Raw genomic sequence first — 23,378 nt, 5'->3', positions numbered from 1 at the left:
GGTACACAGGATGTAGCTGAGAGTTAATCAGAAGAATGTTTGGTTTGGCTTTTCCTCTAACAGCACATGTCACATAAAATCAAAATCAGTTTATATCAATTTTCTGACATATGACATGAATTCTTATCTTTTGTAGAACAAAAGACCAACTCATCTACAATCTGGGAAAAGGATGTTTTCTCCCAGAACAAAGGGCAGGTGTGCTTTCTGCACAGTACAAAATATCCCATTCTGTAAACACAGGGTTCTTCTCAATCCAACAGCCATGAGGCTGTCATCTGAATCCCTTCCTATCAGCCTAACAATATGGGGATTTGGGTAACAGTATAATAAAACGATGGTGCGTGAGCCCTCACTATTTAATCAAGTGCCTTATCTTTGACCCAGAAGTCCTGAGTTTTCTGCAAGAAACTACAACTACGGAAGGTCAACTTGTTAGCTTGAAGGTAAAGTAGCTCTGGAAACTATTGTATCTGCTAGAGAAAAGCAAATTCTAGTTTCCTATTACTATGAAGCATCTAAGATCACAGATGGATTATTATTTGTCAACATTAAATTCCAACCTTATTTAATCATAATTTGATTTAAACTTATGCAATAAAAATTTGATTTAAACTTATGCAATAAAGGGTTACAACTAACCAAATGCGATACATTATAGCTTTTAAAGAGTTCTTATTTTCACTTTACTTTGGCAGTATTTTTTACCTCTACACCAGCAGAGGCATCAAATACAGCCACTGCACCATCCAAAACTCTAAGGCAGCGCTCAACCTCCAGAGTGAAGTCAACATGACCTAAGAAAAAGATGAGAAATATGCTCATAAACAATTTTAAAAATATTTAAATAATTAAAAAATTCATATGATCTGACAATCCCACTTCTTAGTCTAAATCTCAAAATATTGAAGAGATATTTGTGCACACACATTTATGCCAGCACTATCATATCTGTGTGCGTCCATGCAAGAACGGATAAACAGAAGGCGCTGCACCACATCCTGTCACAAGACAACAGAATGGGCAAACATGAAAACTTCATGCTAAGTGAAATAAACCAAGTACTGTCCACTTACATACATTTCATAAGGTAACCAATTTCTTAGCTACAGAAAGCAACACCCTGGTTACCAGGGGTGCAGAGAGAGAGAGAGGATGGGGGCGGTTACCACTCATGGGTACAGTCTCTTTTCTGAGAGAAGAAAAAGTTCTAGAGTCTTCTTTCATATAAATGTGAATATACCTAGCACTACTGAAGTATACTGAACTGTAACATTAAGAGGTGCTTTTCCCTATACAAACAAGTAATAAAAAAAGAATCATGCAGAATGTTCATAATGTTAGAACTGTACCATACCTGGTGTGTCAATTAGATTGATTCTGTACCCCTTCCAGTCTAAGGTGACAGCAGCTGACTGGATGGTAATGCCTCTTTCTCGCTCTTGGGCCATGAAATCTGTCACTGTGTCTCCATCATCAACATCTAATTGGGAAAAAAATGTCACAGTCATTTTATTTTCTATTTGGTTTGAGATTTTGGAATTAACAGCATAAATATTCTATTAGTACAGTGATGTCTACCTGATGTAGTTTCCTTTACGCAAAATCTTTTGTAACAAATAAATGGCTGAATAACCTTAAAGTAGATTTTTATTCTACAAAAACTTTTTCAATGACTATTAATCTTGCCATAGAACTAATTTTTCTTTACCAATCAATGTAAGATTTATATCTTAACTCAGCTATATAGCTATTCCATTCTTTTCCTAGCTATAGTTCAGTTATTCCTTCTTTACCCTATAGATCCCTTGGTAGGAGGCAGAGCAGTGGAATGAAAAAGCCAAAACCTGCTTTAAATTAAAACTTTACCATTGAGCCAATCCCAAAAGGTCAGATACCACATGTTTGCGTTAATTTAAGAGGATGTGATGTTACGTAAAACATGTTATTTTATGTATATTATGTTATATGTTGTGTATAAACTAAAACTGAATTGACAATGAGGTGGTCACAGAAGATGGTTAAGAAATTGCAATTGTTTTTAACATACTGGTTACTCAATACTATAACTATTAGTTACACAACGAAGTTAATTGTTGCTGAGGGTACATTGGCGCCTTTAACTGATAGGGTTGATAATCTGATGGTTCTGCCCTCCGGTCAGGGTCTCCCCAGGAAGCTGAGGAACTAGACTGGACTATAAGATGTTGGACTCTATGTTTAGTTTATGCTTGCAAAGAAGGAATCTCAACTGTACTTGATCAGTGGATATGCAACAAGGTGGAATATTCCACATGGGGGGAGGGCGGGGGAAGGGGTGAGGTGATTCCCAGATCCAACGAAACTGTATCACATAATACAATGTAATCAATGAATAAAAAAAAAAAAAAAAAAACTTTACCATTTATTCTCAATGATCTTGAATCAGTTACTTAACCAAATTTGTTGTTATAAAGATAAGATTAGGCTATGAATAAAGTAAGTGGTTCAGTAGATAACTGCTAATTGTCTGGAAGACATTAGAGAAAAATTTCTTTCAGAATTACATTATTCTTTACAAATCCTTTTCACTATTAAAATTCCAAAAAAAAAACAATACAAATAATGTCTTGGTACGATTTCTACAGCCTAAAGTCATGCATAAACATCACCCTACCAAAACTTTGCTCAAATTACTCTTCAGTTACATCCTATAAGTTTGCATTCTATTGATTCAATCTATAAACAGTACAAAATGAGATAAGAAATGAAAAACAGTTGATATTTGCCATTTAAGACTCAAGAATATATGATGGTTTTCTCAAGCCACATATGTTGGAATTAAGCTTTGAGAACTGTGAGGTTGTCTGGGCTGCCTCATTTGGACCCCTCATTTCAGGTACCCAAACTCGGGCTTTAAGGCAAAGATTATGACCACACTGGCAGAACAAGGGAAGAAGGAAGCCTAAATTTGCTCCTTATTTTGTTGTCTGTCATAGTCCTATTTACACACAGTAACTCTATGCGAAATATAAGTGCGCAAATCAAGGAGCTGCAAAAAGCTCAGGGGAAAGTGGAATCAAAAGATAATTTTAACATTAAAAAAATCTTGAAATCGATGCAGTTTTTCTGATAATGTGTACTTACCATGAATTTTCTGAAAACCCCTTTTAAGTTGCTAAGCAACATATTAGAGAAAGCTAACTCAAGACTGCATACAGTGTAAAAAAAAAAAACAGGAAAGAATGAGTAGGATATGCAAAGTCCCAACCCTGGAACCTGAAAGCTATTCCTATGGATTTGGTTTTTTTTTTTTTTTAAAGATAATCCTTCCTTTAGGGCATGAGTCTTTGACGCTAGGGTGATTCCTACAGAAGGAAGTATCTACTACTGCTGTGCTGGTCCCAGTCTGAGGTGAAGTCTTAGTAAACAAGTGTGAAATGGGTCAATGATAATGTTTGAGTCTAAATATTTAGCTGACCCTAAGACTCTTTGGCAGAAATTCCAACTACCTTATCTGCATGTTGCGGTTTAGACATCAGTGCCTCTGCATATTCATGATCTCTAGGTTGACTTCTTAAAACATTTTCAAGCGATGCTTTTGCTATTGGGGGTGAGTAACTAGGAATCCATCTGACCTCCCAGTGATCTTGTATATCCAGAAAAGTACAATATTCTTTCAGTAGTGGTAGTTTTGCCAGCGTCAATATGAGCCATAATTCCAATATTACGGATTCTATTTAAAAGAAAAAGGCATCACAAGGTGGATATTATTGGTATTGTAAAAAGAAAAATAACAATCCTGTGTACATTTCAAATCTGTTTAGTATTTCAGTAATTTATATAATTCTGTGAAAACCAGAAAAAAAATACTTAAGGATATCCAATTATATTACTCTTACAAAACCACAAAAACATATATATCCTACTACATTACTCTGACAACACAGCGAATAAATGAACTAAATACCCAAACGGGAGGGTGTACAGTCACAGAAATTGCAGCACTTACAATTTATCATTTCTCTGCCTTTCGGAGAAAACTTGTTTCTTTGAATTCTTATGGCAAAAATCAGCGCTAATACTTACTTCTCTATGGGAGGAGTGATGATGGAATGAAGGGATTTGACGTCATTTCCTATCAAGCCTAATAGGAGAATCAGATTGAACAGGTGAATTGATTAGATTTCCTTAAGTGGCAAGTAAAATAATCTAAGAAAATACAGCGACTCCAAACAAAATAAAACCCAAGCTAAGTAAAATTTATCTAAAATGTCTTCCTACAATGTAAACGGAAAATGCACAGCACTATAAATCTGTTCATTGAGGGCTTGAAAAGCTGAGAATACTCCTGTGTTGGCAAATAATGAAATTTCTGTGTAATTTGGAGCCTACCTTGCCTCAGCAATGCCTCGGTGCTGTTGAAGGGCCTTGGAAGGTATCACTCAACAGAAGCTATACTATTCTAATACTTCTAAAAAGCCAAATAGCAAGATTTCTTAACTGTTAAAAGAAAAAAATTCAAAATGACTCACGTTTTATTAACACATAATTTTAAGGAATACAGTTATAAATGTAAATTTAATCTCTACCTTATTGCTACTTAAACTAATTCTTCCACAGTTTATACGGAGAGTTTTATATTAATTTTTTTTTTTTACTCTTCACTTTTCTTTTTATTATTTCAAAAAGTCAAATGCTATGTTTAAATCATTCATCCTCAATTTTGATTTAATGTACCGTCATTTCCCCAAGATATGAAATTTCAGAATCTCTTTGGAATACTAATTTCATGTTTCTAGATTTAACAAAACTGAAGTTTTAAATTCCACTCTATTTCCCTGAATTCTCAAGACAGCTGATGATGTAAATTTTAATATAAAATATTTGGTCACAAAATAGTATTGCTTTTGTATGCACATAGTCGTAAGATTACTTTGCTTTTTTGTCAATAAAAACTATACCATCTTTCATAAAACTCTAAACAAATTAAGAACTGTGATGTAGAACAAAAATTACACATGGTAAAACAGGTACCAGCACAACTTCAGGTTATATTACATCAAAAAAGGTTTTAATGGTCCCAAATATATATATTCAACAACTAAGCATACATTCAGGGAGGGAGGAAAAACAAATTATGCAGTCGAGTTTCCCACATTTGGGGAAATCGCAGGGGTCAGCACATCCGGAGTGCAATGGATAAGCCTCGCCCTGGGAAAACCACCTTCGTGATCATGGTATCTCCCCTGCCAGGTAAGTATTATATTAATTTTTAATTTAAAATCCTCATGGTGCTTTGAAGACTGACAGATAATTTACACTGCTATAGTTAAAATTCACATAAGCTACATAAAGAGACTAGATAACCCCTCTACAATGGGGCCCTAAATTTCATGTGCGCTTGTTAAGTCAACAGCCAATTGGTGTTTGTATTCTGTTATTCTCACGTGACACATGTGGTAACTGATCAGAAACATCACTAATCTGGTTTCATCAAGTCTATCACGGACTAGCTCATTCCAGTCTTCCTCTCTTTCATAGCCACATTTCTAATCCAAAACACTCCAGATAAATCTTCAAACTATTAAGAATCTTTGATGTAGTAAACCTCTACTGGGGAGAAAACACTTCTGAATGAAAACCGTAGTGAATTGTAACACATTTTGCCACAAGAGCACTGTAAGAGAGGACTCAGATGCTAAACTTCGGAGTCAGCTACTAAAGCCACGGACCTTCCCTTTGCTCAGCTCATCAGCACAGCCAGCACCGAGAGGCACAACTCTGCCGCTATGGCTTCCTGGGAACTAACGGAGGACGCCTCAGCCCTAATCACTGGGAGGACTAGCCGAGAGGTACGACAGGACCGCAAACCCCTCGAGTGAGAGCTCCTTGCAAACCAGGGAAGAGCAAAAGCAGAGGAAGCAGCAGATTGACTAACATGGGAAGATCAACGTTTGTACCTGGTAGGGAACTATAATGTCTTCCAACAGGCATGTGTGGCTTTAACTTTTTCAAACTTGCTGTTAATTTGCAGCAGCACATATTCTGGGAAGGATAAAAAGGAGACAATTTTACTTTACATGAATGACAAGAGTAATTTGAACTATGTAACATGTTTTCTGAGAAGATAAACACCTACGTTTTCCCAAGTCATTCACCACCATTCTTTAAAAATCTCAGTTTATACTATATAATGATTAAAGTAACCCTGACCTGCTGTTTGCACTAAGCTTAAATTATTTCTCCTAGAGTTAAGGGTATTAGCATGGACAGTGGAGCTAGAAATGCACATTTCTCCCTGTAAACTCAGCAATCATGTTTTTATTTTTTTTTTAATATATAGATTTTTTTATTTGGCAAAGAGAATAAGTGGCCCTGCGCAACACCTAGTGGCAAAATCCTAGTGGCAGTGAGAGCGCCGGTATCTCATATGGTGCCAGTTCCTGTCCCAGCTGCTCCACTTCCTATCCAGTTCCCTGCTTGTAGCCTGGGAAAACAGTCGAGAATGTTCCAAAGCCTTGGGACCCTGCACCTGCTTGGGAGACCCAGAAGAGGCTCCTGGTTCATGGCTTCAGATCGGCTCAGCTCTGGCCACTGAGGCCACTTGGGGAGTGAACCAACACATGCAAGACCGTTCTGTCTTTGCTGTTAACCTGTCTTTCCAATAAAAAGCAATAAATCTTAAAAAAAAAAAATCCAAAATGAATTTCCCATCTGCTGGCTCATTCTCCAGACGGTCACAGTGACCCAGGGCTGAGCCAGGCCAAAGCCCAAGAGCCAGGAGCTTCTTCTGGGGGTCTCACGTGGGTGCAGACGCCTAAGCTCCTGCGTCACACACGGCTGCTTTGCCCAGGCCAGTAGCAGGGACCTGGATGGGAAATGGCAGAAGCAAACGGGTATCCATACGGGATGCTGGGGCCCCGGGCAGCAGCCTAACCCTATGTAAGTCCTTCAGGTGATTTCAACATCTAGAGTGTGAGCACCACAATCTAAAGATTAAATAAAGGAGTCAGAAAGCTTATATACACACTGGCCTAGTTGTTCTGCGTATTTGTTACAAGCATGTAATATGCATTGGACTGCTATGGATTCATTGCAGTAGTTACCCAACAGAATCTGAATGCTTCTTTAAAAAGGGCCCAGCACGGTGGCCTAATGGATAAATCCTCACCTTCGAGGCACAGCGCAATAGCATAGTGGCTAAAGTCCTCGCCTTGAATGTGCCAGGATCCCATATGGGTGCCGGTTCGTATCCCAGCAGCCCCGCTTCCCATCCAGCTCCCTGCTTGTGGCCTGGGAAAGCAGTCGAAGATGGCTCAAAACCTTGGGACCCTGCACCCATGTGGGAGACCCGGAAGAAGCTCCTGTCTCCTGGCTCTGGATCAACTCAGCTCCAGTCATTGAGGCCACGTGGGGAGTGAATCATCGGACGGAAGATCTTCCTCTCTATCTCTCCTCCTCTCTGTATACCTGACTTTTCAATAAAAATAAAATAAATCTTAAAAAAAAAAAATCCTTGCCTTTCATGTACCGGGATTCCATATGGGCGCCGGTTCTAATCCTGGCAGCCCCACTTCCCTTCCAACTCCCTGCTTGTGGCCTGGGAAAGCCGTTAAGGGCAGCCCAAAGCCTTGAGACCCTACACCCACATGCGAGACCCAGAAGAAGCTCCTGGCTCCTGGCTTCAGATCAGCTCAGTTTCAGCTGTTGTGGCTAATGGAGTGAACCAGTGGATGATTTTTCTTTCTGTCTCACCTTCTCTCTGTAAAAATCGGAATTTTCAATAAAAAAATAAACAAATCTTAAAAAAAAAATTCAGGATAGAGAAAAGAAAACAAAGATGAGAGAATAGGGTAGCAGCATTTAAACAGTTCCTCGGGTGCCTCTTTAGTAGCATTAGAATTGAGACTCAGGTAGAGAGCTGGTGTATTTAAAGTTGGAATGCTTAAGGTAGAGACCTTATCCTTAGTCCAACATTTCTTCACTAATGTTCTCATGCAGGGGCTGAACATCCTCCACCCCATTTTATTCTTACAGCACGACACGTCAATGCCTGCCACTGTATTTGGTACTGTTACTTAGGTAGGTAATGATTTGGGCTCCAACAATCTCCTTTCATGCTAGTACGCAATCAGTGTACACAGATACTTATTTTTACATTATTCTTAAGTTTCTGACAAAACTATACTACTCTGTTAAGAAAGTATTTGAAAAGTAGAGCCTTAAAGCTATATAAACTTCCACTGTGTACCGCATATTGACCATGGTAAGATTCAGGGCCACAATGTCTAAAAGTGCAAGCAACCTGAAATTTTGAAAACTATTCCTCAGGTACTATGACACCAAAAGGTAACAGAAATATAGATTCTTCAAAACGCTACATGGGTGATTTTAAAGGAGAAAAGGTACGGATTTACAGATTAATGAGAAGACATGGTTCTTCTGCTTGCAGGACCACAATATTCCCCACTAAGTCACTGTGGAAAAAAAGAGAAATAATCCAGACAAACTTTGAAGACGTTTCTCACTGTGCTTTAACGTTGTATGTGGCAAAGGGCATGGTTTCATTGGAGGCATGTCTCTAGAGTGGACTGAAGATACGCTAGTTCACAAAATAATCTGTTGTGTTGAAGGATATTGTCAGACCAGAGCTTAAAGAAAACATTACTGAGGGCCCGGCGGCGTGGCCTAGCGGCTAAGGTGCTCGCCTTGAAGGTGCCGGGATCTCATATGGGCGCCGGTTCTAATCCCAGCAGCTCCACTTCCCATCCAGCTCCCTGCTTGTGACCTGGGAAAGCAGTCGAGGACGGCCCAAGGCTTTGGGACCCTGCATCTGCGTGGGAGACCTGGAAGAGGTTCCTGGTTCCCAGCTTCGGATCGGCACAGCTCTGGCTGTTGCGGCTCACTTGGGGAGTGATTCATCGGATGGAAGTTCTTCCTCTCTGTCTCTCCTCCTCTCTGTATATCTGACTTTGTAATAAAAATAAACAAATAAAATAAAAAAAAACATTACTGAAACAAGACACAAATACAACAGCCAAAGAAACTGCTTCCTAACAGCTCTGCGGATGAAAGTTAAAACTTCTAGTAAATCGACAACAGTTAGAAGTTAAACCATGACATCAATTTACAAAGAACTTCATGTCACAGGATTCTCAACCTGCTGGATACTTATGGAGGACAGCAAGCCTGTCTACACCACCGTCCTCAAAAGCAGCTCTCATTTTTCTACCACATGAGACAAGCAGAGAACACTATCTGTTACTTTTTAATTAATTTCTTGACAAATTTAGATAGTTTCTCTCACCCGAGTTTGCAATCTAGGCAACTGTTACAAGTAACTTGGGTTTAGAATCAAAAGCCTGTGACATCTAACAGCCTTACTAGGAAGAAAGCCACTAAGTACAATTCATTTTATAAGAAAATCTTACGCTTAGGTGCAAACTGGGTATTTTCTGATGAATCACTGTATACATCTTAAAGTTCATCAACATCTTCATCTTCTAAATGGCTTTTCTGTAAGAAAATAAAAATATAAAATTATAAAGCCAAGTTTATAATACATGTTAGTAAGGCATACAATTATAAGGCAAAAACACATTGCTGTTAGAAAGTAAGAACAGTGTTTTTTTTTTTAAGATTTATTTTATTTTTACTGCAAAGTCATATATACAGAGAGAAGGAGAGACAGAGAGGAACATCTTTCATCCGATGATTCACTCCCCAAGTGACCACAATGGCCAGAGCTACACCGATCCGAAGCCAGGAGCCAGGAACTTCCTCCAGGTCTCCCACATGGGTGCAGGGTCACAAGGCTTTGGGCCGTCCTCGACTGCTTTCCCAGGCCACAGGCAGGGAGCTGGATGGGAAGTGGAGCTGCCGGGATTAGAACCAGCAACCATATGGGATCCCGGTCCATTCAAGGCAAGGACTTTAGGTGCTAGGCCACCATGCTGGACCCTAGCATAATGGTTCTATTAAATGTCATATAGAAAATGAAAATTTTCACTAAATTTGAGAAATATGCTCTTAGCATCAAATCTGTCCCTTGTTTTTTCAACATGGTTTAATTCATAAGCATGTAAATATAGTGTAGAATGAGACTTCTTTTGGGGCTGGCATTGTGATGTAACAAGCTAAGCCATCTTGTTAAACACCAAAATTCCATAGGGGCAAGGGCTTTCCATTTCAAATCTAGCTCTGCAAACTTAGCTGGAAGAGCAGCAGCAGATGGCACACATCCTTAGGCCCCTCACCCACACGGGAGACCTCAAAGAAGCTCCTGGCTTGAGCTCGACCTAGCCTGGCCATTGCAACGATCTGGAGAGTGAAGCAGCTGACGGGGGATCTTTAAGTCTCTCTGTCCCTCCTGTCTGTCCCTCTCTTTAACTCTTCCAAACAAGTAAGTCTTTAAAAAAAACAAAAAACCCTAGAATTACATTTAGAAAAGGTTAGCACTCACACATTAACTTCTTACAGGCAGTAAAATATATTGGCTTGGGGCTGGCACCATGGCTCAGCAGGCTGATCCTTCAACTTCAAGTGCAAATGTCCCATAGGTTCGCTGATTGATCACGTTCCAGCCAAGCACTTAGAGCATCTTCTGTTGATTTCTCCAGAGCATTAGCAGCGAACTGGATTAGAAGTGGAGCAGCTGGGATAACAGCCTGTGCCCATACGGGATACCAGTCTTACAGGAGACGGGCTTGACCCGCCACAGCGCTGGTCCCAAACACCTAGTTGAAACACAACTGGGAAATGACGTTCCCAATTTGGAAGTTATCACACATATTGGACCAATCCGATGGCTTAACTGCCTGCTTTTCTCCACCTGCAAGCGCCGGCATCCCATATGGGCGCTGGCTGATGTCCTGTCTGCTCCAGTTCCCGTCCAGCTCCCTGCTAATGGCCTGGGAAAGCAATAAAGGATGGCCCACATTCCTGGGAAGCTGCACCTGTTTGGGAGTTTCAGAAGCTCCTAGATTTTGGCTTCAGATTGGCTCAGCTCTGGCCATGGCAGCCACTTGGGGAGTGAACCAGTGATGGAAGAGCTTTCTCCTCTCTGTATATCTGCCTTTCCAATAAAAACAAATAAATATTTTTTCTAACAAAAGTTGCCACACACAGTAACAAATCCCAACCCAACACAGCCTATTTCAATTCCTTGCTTTAAACTCTTCTTTCTGATATGATCTGATCCTCAACATTTTTACTTGCACATTAAAGAATTTTGTGATTGTCGCTAAGTCCCCATGAATCTTTCTTGTTTTATCTGACGAGGTATTCCACTAATTTTTTGAATAGTCTATGAATTTTATTCATTCATTAGTTCTGTTATTTCCTTTTTAAAATTTTTATTAGCCTATGAATTTTATTTGTTCATTAGTATTGCTATTTGCTTTTTTAAGCCTGTTTATTATTTTAACTGAACACTTCCTTTTCGTAGGATTTTTTTTACCCTCGTTACAACGTAACGATTCCACGCTGTGGGGGCACGAAGGCAACTTCTGATACTGCGCAGTAACTGACAATGCTGCTGATTTAATTTCTTGAAGTCAGGTACTCGCTTGACGGCATCAGAGGCCCGCTACTCAACGCCCAAATGAACGGGCGCCGGGTCCACGGCACCAAAAGCCCTCAAGATTCTTCCAAGGAGTTCTGGATCCAAGAAGACCCAGAATGTTGTCCTCTTCTAAGTTTACTTTCACGTATGTAAAAAAAGCCAACCCAAGGCATCTCCCTCAACCGTGCACACATCACACACTGCAATCACCCTCGCCGAAGAGACGCCCCGACCCGGCACGAGGGCGCGGTGCTCCACGGCTGCGCCCCTCCAGGGCCTCAGACACCGAGCGGCGCCGGATTCACGCGGCCTGCACGAGGAGCCGGTCACACGGCACGCCCGACAGCAGCCACGCGCCTCCACCCGCCTGCACCCGCTTGCACAGCCACCTCAAGTCCGCCTGGAGAACTTCCTCCACCATCTATGTCAACGCGCCCCGCCCCTTCCGGCAGCGCAACAGTGAAATGTTACCTGCCGGCAACTTCCGCCTCTTTAAGCAAGGAGGAAGAGCAGAGGCTCGGAACTGTTCTGTAGTGCCTCTGCTCTTCCCCCGGCCCTGAGAGAAGCCGGCCGTTTCCTGTCGCGAGGTGCGTGAAGCCGTGGTGTGGGCTTCTTTCTGAGGGCAGAAGCTTTGGAAGTTTGGCGGCCGGGGCTCAGCGGCCGGCGGGTCTGAGGCCGTCACCATGGTAAGGAGGCTGTCCGGGCGTCCGAGCCTCCTGGGCTCCAGGGCTTGGTGGGCGGGGGGGGTAGGACGGTGCTGACGGGAAGGAGTAAACTTCCTTCTGGGAGTGCTGGCTTCGTCACCTGTTGGCCATCGGTGCCCGAACTCTGTGATAACCCTCTGATCTTGCCACTTGGTTTAACTATGGAGGAAACTCTGATGACAGCCGTTGCCAGGTGGCCCGTACCTTAACTTCCAGAAACTTTATCTCCCTGGTGCGTGTCTGTTCCACGTTTCGCTACAGAACATTCTTCCCGCACTTTAGTTACTGCAGAGTTTATGCGGCAGCTGTTGAAAACACCTGTTTCTGTTCCTCTTCTTTGTGCTGGAATTGACGTAGCATCAGTTTATTTGGGGAATCTTTAAATTTTTTTTCTTAATTTCAAGTGTTTATTTGAAAAGGAGGCACAAAGAGACAGATCTTGCCCTGGTTGGTTCATTCATGAAATGGCAACAGCAGTCGGTGCTGGGTTAGACTGAGCCCTGAACTCACTCGACTGTCTCATGTGGCCGGCCATCATTGTTGCCTCTCAGAGCGGTCGTTAGCAGGCAGCTGGGGTAGAAGGCCGAGGAAGCCAGGCACGGCCAAGAGCGGTGGAAGGCTCCGAGCTGTGGGCAAACACCATCACCAAATTCCTGTTGGTATTTTTCAAGTCTTAAAATGCAAATAGACTAGGCTGCATTTTTTGAAAGATGTGTTTATTAGGGGGAGACAGATCTTCCATCTGCTGGTTCACACCCTAAGTGACTACAGCAGCTGGAGCTGAGCCTGTTGGAAGCACGCAGCTCCCTCTGGGTCTCCCATGTGGGTGCAGGTGCCCAGACACTAAGGCCATCTTCTGCTTTCCCAGGCCACAGGCCAGGAGCTTCGTGGGAAGTGGAGCAGCCAGGGCACAATTGGCACCCGTGGCAGAGGCTCCATTTTTGACCTGTCACTTAAAATGCAAAGAGATCCCATGCGTTGCTAGTGGAATGTGAAATAATACCACTTTGGAAAATAGTCTGGGAGGAAACAGAGTCCATTCAGAGACCTGCAACTTAAAGAAGCCAGATAAGAAAGACACATACCATTGATTTCACTTCATTCTGGGAAAGGCAATACCACAGGAATAGATGTCAGGGTAAGGGAAGTTTTGGCTTCAGAGTGATATAAAGGGAGCCTTTTTGGGTGATGAAAGTAGTTTGTATCTTGATTGGTTGTTACAGAACTGTGTAGTTAGAACGTTAGGACTATACACCTACACCTAAAGTGGATAATTTTACAAATTAAAGATCAGTAACAGTGACTTTTAAAATAAAAAAATATGACCTGGTGTTCTTGAAGAAAATAAATAGCTCCCTTCAATGAACAGCAAACTCCAGTGAGATTATTACAGAGGTAAGGTTTGATGTTTTATACCACCCAAGATCGGAATTTACTGAACTCATTTACATTATGTGAATAAGCTTATCAATATTCATATTGCTATATTTATTTTCTTTTAATATCTATTACAAAAGTGAGGGGTTTGCAGACCCCTGTAGGTCTCTGATTAGGATAGAGGGACCCCATTCTGACCCAGCTCCAGTCCCATGCCCTGGCATGTGCGTGTGGCAGTACTGATCGCTGTGGGGTAGCCCTGGCATATGCCCATGTTGGCACTGCCTCCCCAGATGTTTTTAAAAAGGTAGGCAACTGTGCTGGCACAAAGAGTTGGTATTAACCCAGCCCAGAATGCCAGGCGGCTTTAGGCTGCTCTTCTTCCAGTGGTGTAACACTTGCCTAGATACAAGGCAACCTAGCAAGTTGTGTACAGCCGGGGATAGTCATTTTAAAAGAGGGAGTATGTAAATGTTTTATGGTCTTGTTTCTGTGCTGTGTACAAGGAATATTCTATCGGTACTTTTAAAAATGAACATTTTTTTTTTATAGCCACAAAACGAATATATTGAATTACACCGTAAACGCTATGGGTATCGTTTGGATTACCATGAGAAAAAGAGAAAAAAGGAAAGCCGGGAGGCTCATGAACGCTCCAAGAAGGCCAAAAAGATGATTGGGCTGAAGGCTAAGCTCTACCACAAGCAGCGCCACGCTGAGAAAATACAGATGAAAAAGACGTACGTGACCCCATTTCTGTGTAATAGCAAGTTCATGTCGCATGAGTAACAGCTACTAAAACAGATCATTTTGAATTTTTTTCCCTTCATGGTAGTATCAAGATGCATGAAAAGAGAAACACCAAACAGAAGAATGATGAGAAGACCCCCCAGGGAGCAGTTCCGGCCTATCTGCTGGACAGAGAGGGACAGTCACGAGCTAAAGTCCTTTCGAATATGATCAAACAGAAACGTAAAGAGAAAGCGGTAAGCAACCAATTGGCTCTTGGAGGTTTGCTGTTGCTAAACAAGAAAAATCACTCATTCAAGTTTGAGGGGTTTTTTTCTTCATATTCACTTTAAACATTCCCAGTATGTATCTAAAGGCTGTATATTGTGTAGAAGCTTAACATTTTCATCACTAGAAAGAATTTAACTTTTTCAAACACATCTTCAAAAAATTAAGAACAATGTTACTATGTAAATAGTGAATTTCAAATTCAAAATAAATGGCTTGAGTACAGTTGTGGAGAAAAACACAACTATTTTGGATTTGCTGCCTTGAAGTGCCAGAATTGGTTTAAAAGTAGAATAGTAGAAAACTCGAAGTTCAGCAGTTTGGTTTTTTCAAAATGCCTCTGTACTTGTATCAATATGGTAAATTCTGCTAAATGATATAACAGTTCTACCACTTTTAGTTTGACTGACAGAAAAGTGGATAGAAGAATAACATATTTTAAAAGCTTACAGTCTCAAATGTATTTTTTTTTAAAGATTTATTTGTTTTTATTGGGAAGGCAGATCACATTTATGGAGAGAAGGAGAGACAGAGAAATATCTCCATCCACTGGTTCGCTCCCAAATGGCTGCAGTGGCTGGAGCTGAACCAATCCAAAGTCAGGAGCAAGGCCCTGGGTCTCCCACGCAGGTGCAGGGTCCCAAGGCTTTGGGCCGTCCTCTACTGCCCTCCCAGGCCACAAGCAGGGAGCTGGCTGGGAAGTGGAATAGCTGGAACACAAACTGGTGCCCACATGGGATCCTGGCGCCTGCAAGGTGAGAATTTAGGCAATTGAGCCGTCCTGACAGGCCCTCGAAATTCATTTTTAAAAGTTTTACTTCTTTTTAAGGCATGTTACCACTCAAAAAAACGTTAGAAATCATGCATTTCACCCCCCCTCGTCTTAGAGATGAGACTGAGAGACTTGAGTGGTGCACATCACTCTCCTCATCACCTACCCATAAGAGGATAGACTTCATGAGTTGAGTTTTTCTGTTGCTTCACGTTGTATTAGTTTTATCACAGAATCTGAATTCCAGGCATTTGCCCTAGTGAATCTGTGTGAGAGAGCAATACAAGATGGGGAGGCAAGCTTTCCAATTGTTTAACTGGTAGTACGCATATGTACTGCTTCTAGAAATACTAGAAGATGCTTCTAGAATTACTGTGAAATATATTTTTTCCCGTAACAAGCTTCAGATTTATATACTCTCCTAATCAGAGAGGAGAGAATATAGACTTTTAATAACACTCGAGGCAGGAATGTGAGTGGGTCAGGAAAAAAATTAATATCGTGTACGATTAAAACATTTATCATCCTCAGTCTTCTGTACTGACCATGTAAGTTACAACTATCATCTGTTTTTAGGGAAAATGGGAAGTCCCTCTGCCTAAAGTTCGTGCCCAGGGAGAAACAGAAGTATTAAAAGTTATTCGAACAGGAAAAAGAAAAAAGAAGGCATGGAAGAGGATGGTCACCAAAGTCTGCTTTGTTGGAGATGGCTTTACAAGAAAACCACCCAAATATGAGAGATTCATTAGACCAATGGTAAGTCCTCTGTAAGCGTGCAGTGACTCAATTAAATGCACTCGAACCCTGAAATTTCCAACACTGATACGAAAAACAAAGTGAAAGATTTTTTTTTATGCTTTTTCTTGTTACTAGTGATTACACAGCACCTTCCCCATCATAGTCAAAAATCTTCTTTCCTGCTTCAGGTGAGATTTTAAATGAAAAGGAATCTTCATTTTCAACTCGAAGCCATATTTACTCATATAGCAAATGGTCTACTTGCATGCCTGACACTGTCAGGCATCAAACACTTCTCTCAGATTTTAAAACACTTGAATAGTGCTTTGTCTAAAGTAACAGAAAAGCAGATCAGATTTACAGAGGAGAGACCGAGAGAAAGATGTTCCATCCACTGGTTCACTCCCCAAGTGGCCAGAGCTGAGATGATCAGGAGCTAGGAGCCAGAAGCCTCCTCTGGGTCTCCTGTGCAGGTGCAGGGTCCCAAGCCTTTGAGCATCCCCTGCTGCTTTCTCAGGTCATAAACAAGTGATGGGAAGTGGAGCAGCCGGGATATGAACCAGCGTCCAAATGAGATCCTGGTACTTGTGAGAATTAGGCAGTAGAACCATCATGCCAGGCCCTGTACAATCTTTTTAAAGGGGTCAAAATAACATGGTAGGCATGCCCCAACCTGAGTTTTCCTCAGAAAAACGTGAATATTTGTATTTGAAAAATTTCTTTCAGTGGACTGAATTACTGTGCCAGCCAGATGGTTAACCTACTTAGAAAATGGAGACGGGGCCAGCATTGTGGCAGGGCATTCCATATGGGATATGAGTTGAAGTTCCTGCTTCTTTGCTTCTAATCCAGCCTCTTGCTCTATGTGCCTGAAAAGGCAGCAATGGTGGCTCAGGCATTTGAACCCCTGCCAGCCGTACGTGCCTCCTGGTTTCAGCCTGACTCCAACCTGGCAGTTGTTGCTTGCTTTCTCCATGTCACTCTCCCTTTCAACTAAATACAGTTCTTTAGAAAAAAGAAATGGGGACATTGAGTAGTGTTAATCTCATTGTTACCTGGGTAGCTTAATGGATTAAAATGTTGGCAAATAGCTCCTAAAAAGGTTTTTATTGGACAGGGATATCCCATTTATCGCATGGGTAAATGGTATCACATCCATCCCACCATTCACAGTTGAATAGTTGATCCTCCTTTCTAGATGATTAGGAGGCTCCATACCTGGTTTGTGAGACGTAAACCCCTCTGGGCTATCTCCAGTCTTTGACCAAAACCACTCTTCAACACAAAGAGAGCTGACTGTAGGCTCCCATTATCATGGAAGACAGCTAAGTTCTGTGACACACACATTTAATCTGGAAAAGAACTCATCTAAACCTGATTATGCTTGCTTCCTCATTCAACAAAAGTTGGGCAGGGATCTGTTTAGGGTTCTCAGGGTCTGATGAGCCCAGTGAAACCTCTACCATTGTGCCCGGAATGATGCAAGCCCAGTAAAATAGAAACTTGAGTATGTTGGTAGGTAGCTATTAACATGGTAAAATTTCAGAGCATGTGCCTCTCCCTGCCCCCATACATATTTATTCTGTAACTATCAGGTTTTTAGTGTGTGGGATTGTTGGTATTTTATGTAAGGCTTGACATTTTTTTCACCCATGTTGTTTTGTTTTTTTCCTGGAGGTTATTAGAAAAGATAAGCCCACAATATCACAACTTAACATCATGGACATTTTATACTCATTCTTCCATTTGATTTACTAGGGCTTACGTTTCAAGAAGGCCCACGTAACACATCCAGAACTGAAAGCCACCTTCTGTCTGCCAATACTTGGTGTAAAAAAGAATCCTTCGTCCCCATTATATACAACTTTGGGTGTAATTACCAAAGGCACTGTCATTGAAGTGAATGTGAGTGAGTTGGGCCTCGTGACACAAGGAGGCAAAGTTATATGGGGTAAGTAATTATTTCAGTATGCGGCCATTGCTGTTTTGTAGTCTTGACAATTATCTTCAAGTTCATAGGAAAATCTGCAGCAAAACTTTCTCTAATGTGTAAGAGCTAAGCTAGAACTTAATGTAAGTCAGGGGCAGGCATTTGATACAATACAGCAGTTTAGATGCCAAATTCCATGTCCGAGTGCCTGATGCAGCTCCCCGCTAATGCACGCCCTCAGAGGCAGCAGGTGAGGGCTCAGGAGTTAGGCTCTTGCCCCTGACATGGGGGAGCTGGTCAAATTAAGGTCCCCCAGCTCCTGCCCCAGGCAGCACATAGGAGCTCTCTCTCAGATACATAAGTAAATAAATAATGCTTAATGTAAATCAGATGTAAAATTGTGGCAAGAAGGTTTATTTTGCTTTGTTTTGTTAGCAAAAGCCATGAATATAATCCTTTTTAAAATTTGGTTTATTGCATGCTCGCTTCAGCAGCACATATACTAAAATTTGGTTCATTGGTTTTAATCCTGTAAGTTGTTAAATCTTGATGCTTTTTGAAAAACAATCAAAATCCTAACTAAAAAAATTGGGAGAAAATTTGCCACAAACAGAAGGAGACATATGTAAAACCTTACTATAATATTTCAGTAACAAAACAAATTGCTCATTTTTTGCTCTTAAATTATCTAGGTGTTTTTTGTTTGTTTTTAATTGCAAAATCAGATATATAGAAAGAATGAGAGACAGAGAGGAAGATCTTCCATCCAATGACTCACTCCCAAAGTGGCTGCAATGGCCAGTGCTGAGCCAGCCGATCCAAACACAGGAGCCAGGAGCTCTCCCAGGTGTCCCACATGGGTGCAGGGTCCCAAGGCTTTGGTCCGTCCTCAACTGCTTTCCCAGGCTACAGGCGGGGAGCTGGATGGGAAGTGGAGCAGCCAGGATTAGAACCGGCACCCAAGGGATCCCGGTGCTTTCAAAGTGAGGACTTTAACTACTAGGTCACTGTGCTGGCCCCATAATTTGATTGAATTACTGGCTCCATGCTTTGTGTTGCCTGGCCCCAGTTTTAAAATAGATTATTAAATTGATTTTCAGCTTATTACCATTGCACTTGTCAGTAAAAATTATGCAAGGAAGCAGAGGTCTGTAAGACAATATCCCAATAGGGGACACCTGACACTGTTTACAAGCTCATATTATAAAAATTGTATTCCGTTGTGTCACATAATACAATGTAATTACTGAAGTTAAATAATAAATATATTAAAAAAAAAAAAAAATTGTATTCCGAACTCAAGCTGGGTCTAGAATTATTTAATTTGGTGAAATCTCATCCTTTGTGCTTCTGTTAAAAGGACTAATAGAAACATTTAAGGCTAATGTTACATTCTTTAAAATTAATTTTTATTAGCTAATATCCCTCCCCTTATTTGTTTTCCTTAGGGAAGTATGCCCAGGTCACCAACAATCCTGAAAACGATGGATGTATCAATGCAGTCTTACTTGTTTGACAGCAGTCTCATATAAGTAACTTCTAATCATTAAAGAAGGCTACAGATTAAATGGGGACACCGTCATTCCTGTGATGTTTCTGCAAACTACCAAACAGCCCTACTCTACAGTCATCAAGAGAGCTATTTATTAATCTGTAAAAAAACATTAAAAAGATCCACTTCTACAGATTGGTCTTTATTTGGGGTCTGCTAAGGGTTTACAAATGCATAAAATGTGAACGATTGAAAAAGTAAGTGACAGATGTCCTACCTCGCTGTCGACCGTGCGAGTGACTGGCTGTTTAGCCGTGCAGATCTGTCCTCACGGAGAGAAGCATCGAGAAAGCTGCAGACATTTGATAAACGTTATCTCACACTTCAAAGGGGGGGCCTAAGCTAGGAAATGTTTTTGATGTCCGAGACCTTCAGTTTCTTCCACCGTATTATTCATCATTCATAAAGTACTTACACTGCAAAGTAGTGTACTTACACTACGCTACAGTAAGGAAGGTTCAGAACTCAGTCTTTGTACAGTAAGAATATTGTAAATTTTTTCATACAGTATAGTTGTTAACTAAATTTTCTACTTGAAACATGAAAAAGCAGAAAAAACTACAAAATGCTTGCACATCTTTAGCAGTTTAACATATTCTAAATGTAGGATAATTCCTCTGTGCCTTCTAACCAATACTAAATTGATCTGATTTCAGCTTTACTCATTTATGTAATATAGTTGTTTAGGATTGAAACTTAAGGCATTTTTGTGATCTGAACTACGTATCAGAATGTCTATTAATTTGTAATCACCGCGTGGTTTTAAATTATTTTAAAAATCTGTCTTCAGAGTTCAACTATCTGTGATAGTTGTGCCTTTAACAAAATCCATATTTAAAATTAATATAGCTAGAGCACAGCTTCATGAGTGAATGTGAAGACAAATGAAGGAAAAGTATTTGCAAAAAGAGACCAACAAACAATCACAAAATATAGGTTTAATTACCACTTTTAACCTTTAAAAAAACGTATCAAGAAAACAAATGTAAAGTAGTAGGATTTGCTATTCTGAATAATGTAACATCTTTTCTAAGTTCCATAGACAAGGTTTCATGACACAGGCATAAAAGGTTAGTTTCCTTGATAACCTAGGGTGATATGGTCACTTGATGGCAAAAGCTGAATTCTTTTTACAGTTAGATTTTTAAGCATTGTTTTACCACTAATTTAAAAAGTACAAATGACTTAAATTCTGGAGGTGAAAGAAACATACTTCCGATAATCACTGGATACTGAAGAAATGAGATTTGCTTATTTTAGAACCCAACATGAAGCAGATGAGAATCCTGTGAGGTACATAGAAAGCTTTATATAACGTAAGGATGCAAATGTAAGCCTAACAACGGTAACATCACAACCATGAACGATGACCTTACGTGAAACACCACGTTGCTACTAGTGGACCAAGGAGAAATTTGTACTGTTTACAGATGTGCAGAGTTAGTATAAACTCCTATTTACAGTGAGATGTGTTTTAGTTCGCTGGTGTGCCCAAACCTTGGAAGGTGACCCCTAAGGATAAAGGAACAGATTTCGTTACTAGGTCAAGACTCCTGCAATGAAAGACCTTCATGAAGCCTTTTTATAAACGGTAACATTCTGGTAATCTGCCAAAAGTAAGATTAATGACTAGATGTTATTGTTGCCATCTGCAATTAATGGAAACACCATAAATACAAACACAGTTTAAGCAAGAGACTGACATCCTAAGTCATGCTGTTTGACTTTTCATAAGAAAAAATTCTCATCTTTAAAAGTTGCAGAGGATATTGAATTAAAATTTGAATGTACTAATTTCTGTGATGTCTACTAACTGAATAATTTAAGCTTTAAAGGGGAACTAAAATTTTCCTAATAGCCATCTGCATTACATTGTACATGGAAGTATATGTTATGTACAGAAAAAGTGAACTCCATAAAAGGTTTCTAAACAAGTTCACAAAGAACTGTATAACAATTAGATTACCTGGTTGAAATCACATTTGAAGGTTGTTCTCTAATGTCTTAGAAAACTACAGGTACCTCATTAAATTTACTGAGGAAAATATAAATCCTATACTCAAGTTCTTGAATGTGAAAGTTAGGTTTTCCCATCTGACCTAACTTCCTTTATGATCTACCAACCTAAATTTTCTTACCCGAGGATGTAACGTGTCTGTGTGTAAAAAAAGTTGAAACTTGAAAATCCATTGACTGTTGAAACAAGTTTACACTGTTAGCCCCCAGTGGTTATATATGGATAACTCTCTGTTTATGAACTTTGAACTGCATTCACTCATGGAATTGTCAGTAAGCTCAATCTTGGTTCAAATCTTGAGCATTGTTTTGCAAAATGGGTTGTGAAATCTGCGGAATCTTACCAACCTTCTGTTACTTCCTTAATTGTGATATTCAACGTAAGTTTCTCATAAAATGTATAAAACAGCATGACCGGTAAATCTGACTTAATTTCAACATTTGTTGAGAAAACAAATACCTAATTTTCAAAGTGAAATAATCTGTCTCGTCACTGACCGTAGGACAGAGTGCACAAGGCCTTAAAGGAACAGGAGGGTTTTAACTATTTTGCCTGCAGAAAGGTTTTAATTCAGCTAATTAGATCTTTCTAAAACAGCACCATCTCAAAGTATAATAATATGACATCATCTAACTAATGCCTGAATGAGCCTTCTACATCAATAAGACAAAAGTCATACTGTGTTTCACAGCAGGGGCAAGACCAAGCTGTATGAGAAGCACTACACACTCTCCTTTATCAACTTCAGTACAAATTTAAGTGCATGTAATACTTCCCGAATTTTGAGATTGTCTTTAGTCAGCAGCTAACGATTTTGTTCATTTTTAATTACATACGAAAATTGATAGTTGAGAATTATTTTCTTCCCAAATTCTTCTACTCAAAGGCTTTTAGAATGGCACTATGAAGCACAAAACAGGCTTGCTCACAACCAGTATTCACAGAAGAAATAATCCAAAAGGCCGACTGAAGTCTCCCTTCTGCCTGAACTGCTTTTAGCCTCAGCTGAGGGCAACTGACATTCCTGCCCTTTTAGTCTAAAATTATGGAATGCAGTTCCAAATCTAACAAGTGGACAGCAGGGACAAGCTACAGGCAGGCAGGCAGCAGGTCTTCTAATCGGGGGAAATCCTGCCATAAATGAGTTGCGGTGTTGCTGGCTGGGTAGGTGGAGGGGTGGGAACATAAATAAGACCCCAGAGTGAGGGTTGTGGCAGAAGCCTCAGAAAAGGGATCTTACAATACTGAAAATACAATGACAACTGAACAGGGACAACAATACACTCTCCACTTGAACCTAAGCACTGACAGGAACCAGGTAACCTGAGTTAAAACTCTACCTCTGAATCATATGAGTTGGGATGTTTACCTGATTAGAATAAGTAAAAGTAGATGCTTTAATCTTGCAAGCATTTGCAGCAATTCAGAGGGGAAAATTAGACCAAAGGAATACTTCAAATAGAGCCTGTTTGCCTCAGTTAAATTCCCAGCAGTACTTTTAATAAGAGACGTTGAAAGTCATAAACAAAACTTTCTGGATACCTTTCCACAAGCATTGAATTTAAGGAAGAAAATACATGTACAACTAAGATTACAATGGCTAAAGTCAATATCACTTCCACAAAATTTGTGACCACAAATATCTGTTTTTGTGCTCACATAGTTGAAGTTATATTTAATTTAGTGACATTTAATTTTTGCTTAGGCAAGCTTGCATTAAAAAAAA

At 40.3% G+C, this 23,378-nt stretch overlaps 2 protein-coding genes and 1 pseudogene across 3 annotated transcripts in view; 1 reads left to right on the top strand and 2 right to left on the bottom strand.

Annotated features, from left to right (window-relative positions):
- The window catches only part of GFM2 (GTP dependent ribosome recycling factor mitochondrial 2), a 33,495-nt gene extending 21,360 nt beyond the window's left edge, over positions 1 to 12,135 (bottom strand). Inside the window, exons 1-7 of one of the 2 annotated variants that reach the window (XM_058656416.1) lie at positions 12,017 to 12,135; positions 9,414 to 9,498; positions 5,943 to 6,027; positions 4,069 to 4,126; positions 3,618 to 3,715; positions 1,358 to 1,483; positions 709 to 797 (exon numbers count right to left, since the gene is read on the bottom strand). In XM_058656416.1, coding sequence (XP_058512399.1) covers positions 709 to 797; positions 1,358 to 1,483; positions 3,618 to 3,715; positions 4,069 to 4,126; positions 5,943 to 6,027; positions 9,414 to 9,482 — 525 coding nt within the window. In that variant the 5' untranslated portion in view covers positions 9,483 to 9,498; positions 12,017 to 12,135. Of the gene's footprint in view, positions 1 to 708; positions 798 to 1,357; positions 1,484 to 3,617; positions 3,716 to 4,068; positions 4,127 to 5,942; positions 6,028 to 9,413; positions 9,499 to 11,850; positions 11,915 to 12,016 lie in introns of those variants that run through there. The other variant, XM_058656414.1, reaches the window with a different exon arrangement.
- LOC118760362 (U1 spliceosomal RNA) lies at positions 5,108 to 5,243 on the bottom strand (annotated as a pseudogene).
- On the top strand, positions 12,094 to 19,747 carry NSA2 (NSA2 ribosome biogenesis factor). Its single transcript, XM_012927297.2, has 6 exons — positions 12,094 to 12,231; positions 14,179 to 14,366; positions 14,462 to 14,612; positions 15,992 to 16,171; positions 17,912 to 18,104; positions 19,532 to 19,747. Exons 1-6 carry the CDS (start codon positions 12,229 to 12,231, stop codon positions 19,597 to 19,599), a joined length of 783 nt encoding a protein of 260 aa, XP_012782751.1. The 5' UTR covers positions 12,094 to 12,228; the 3' UTR covers positions 19,600 to 19,747.
- Positions 19,748 to 23,378: the final 3,631 nt, after the last annotated feature.

The sequence above is a fragment of the Ochotona princeps genome, chromosome 28 (assembly GCF_030435755.1).
Source record: "Ochotona princeps isolate mOchPri1 chromosome 28, mOchPri1.hap1, whole genome shotgun sequence".
Lineage (NCBI taxonomy): Eukaryota > Metazoa > Chordata > Mammalia > Lagomorpha > Ochotonidae > Ochotona > Ochotona princeps.
This window is presented reverse-complemented; position numbering and strand designations above follow the sequence as displayed.

Bases quoted from the DNA above. Each gene is read 5' to 3' on its own strand.
- NSA2 (XM_012927297.2), top strand. The intron at 14,613-15,991 runs GTAAGCAACCAA...ATCTGTTTTTAG, and splicing joins AGAAACGTAAAGAGAAAGCG to GGAAAATGGGAAGTCCCTCT. The intron at 16,172-17,911 runs GTAAGTCCTCTG...TTGATTTACTAG, and splicing joins AGAGATTCATTAGACCAATG to GGCTTACGTTTCAAGAAGGC.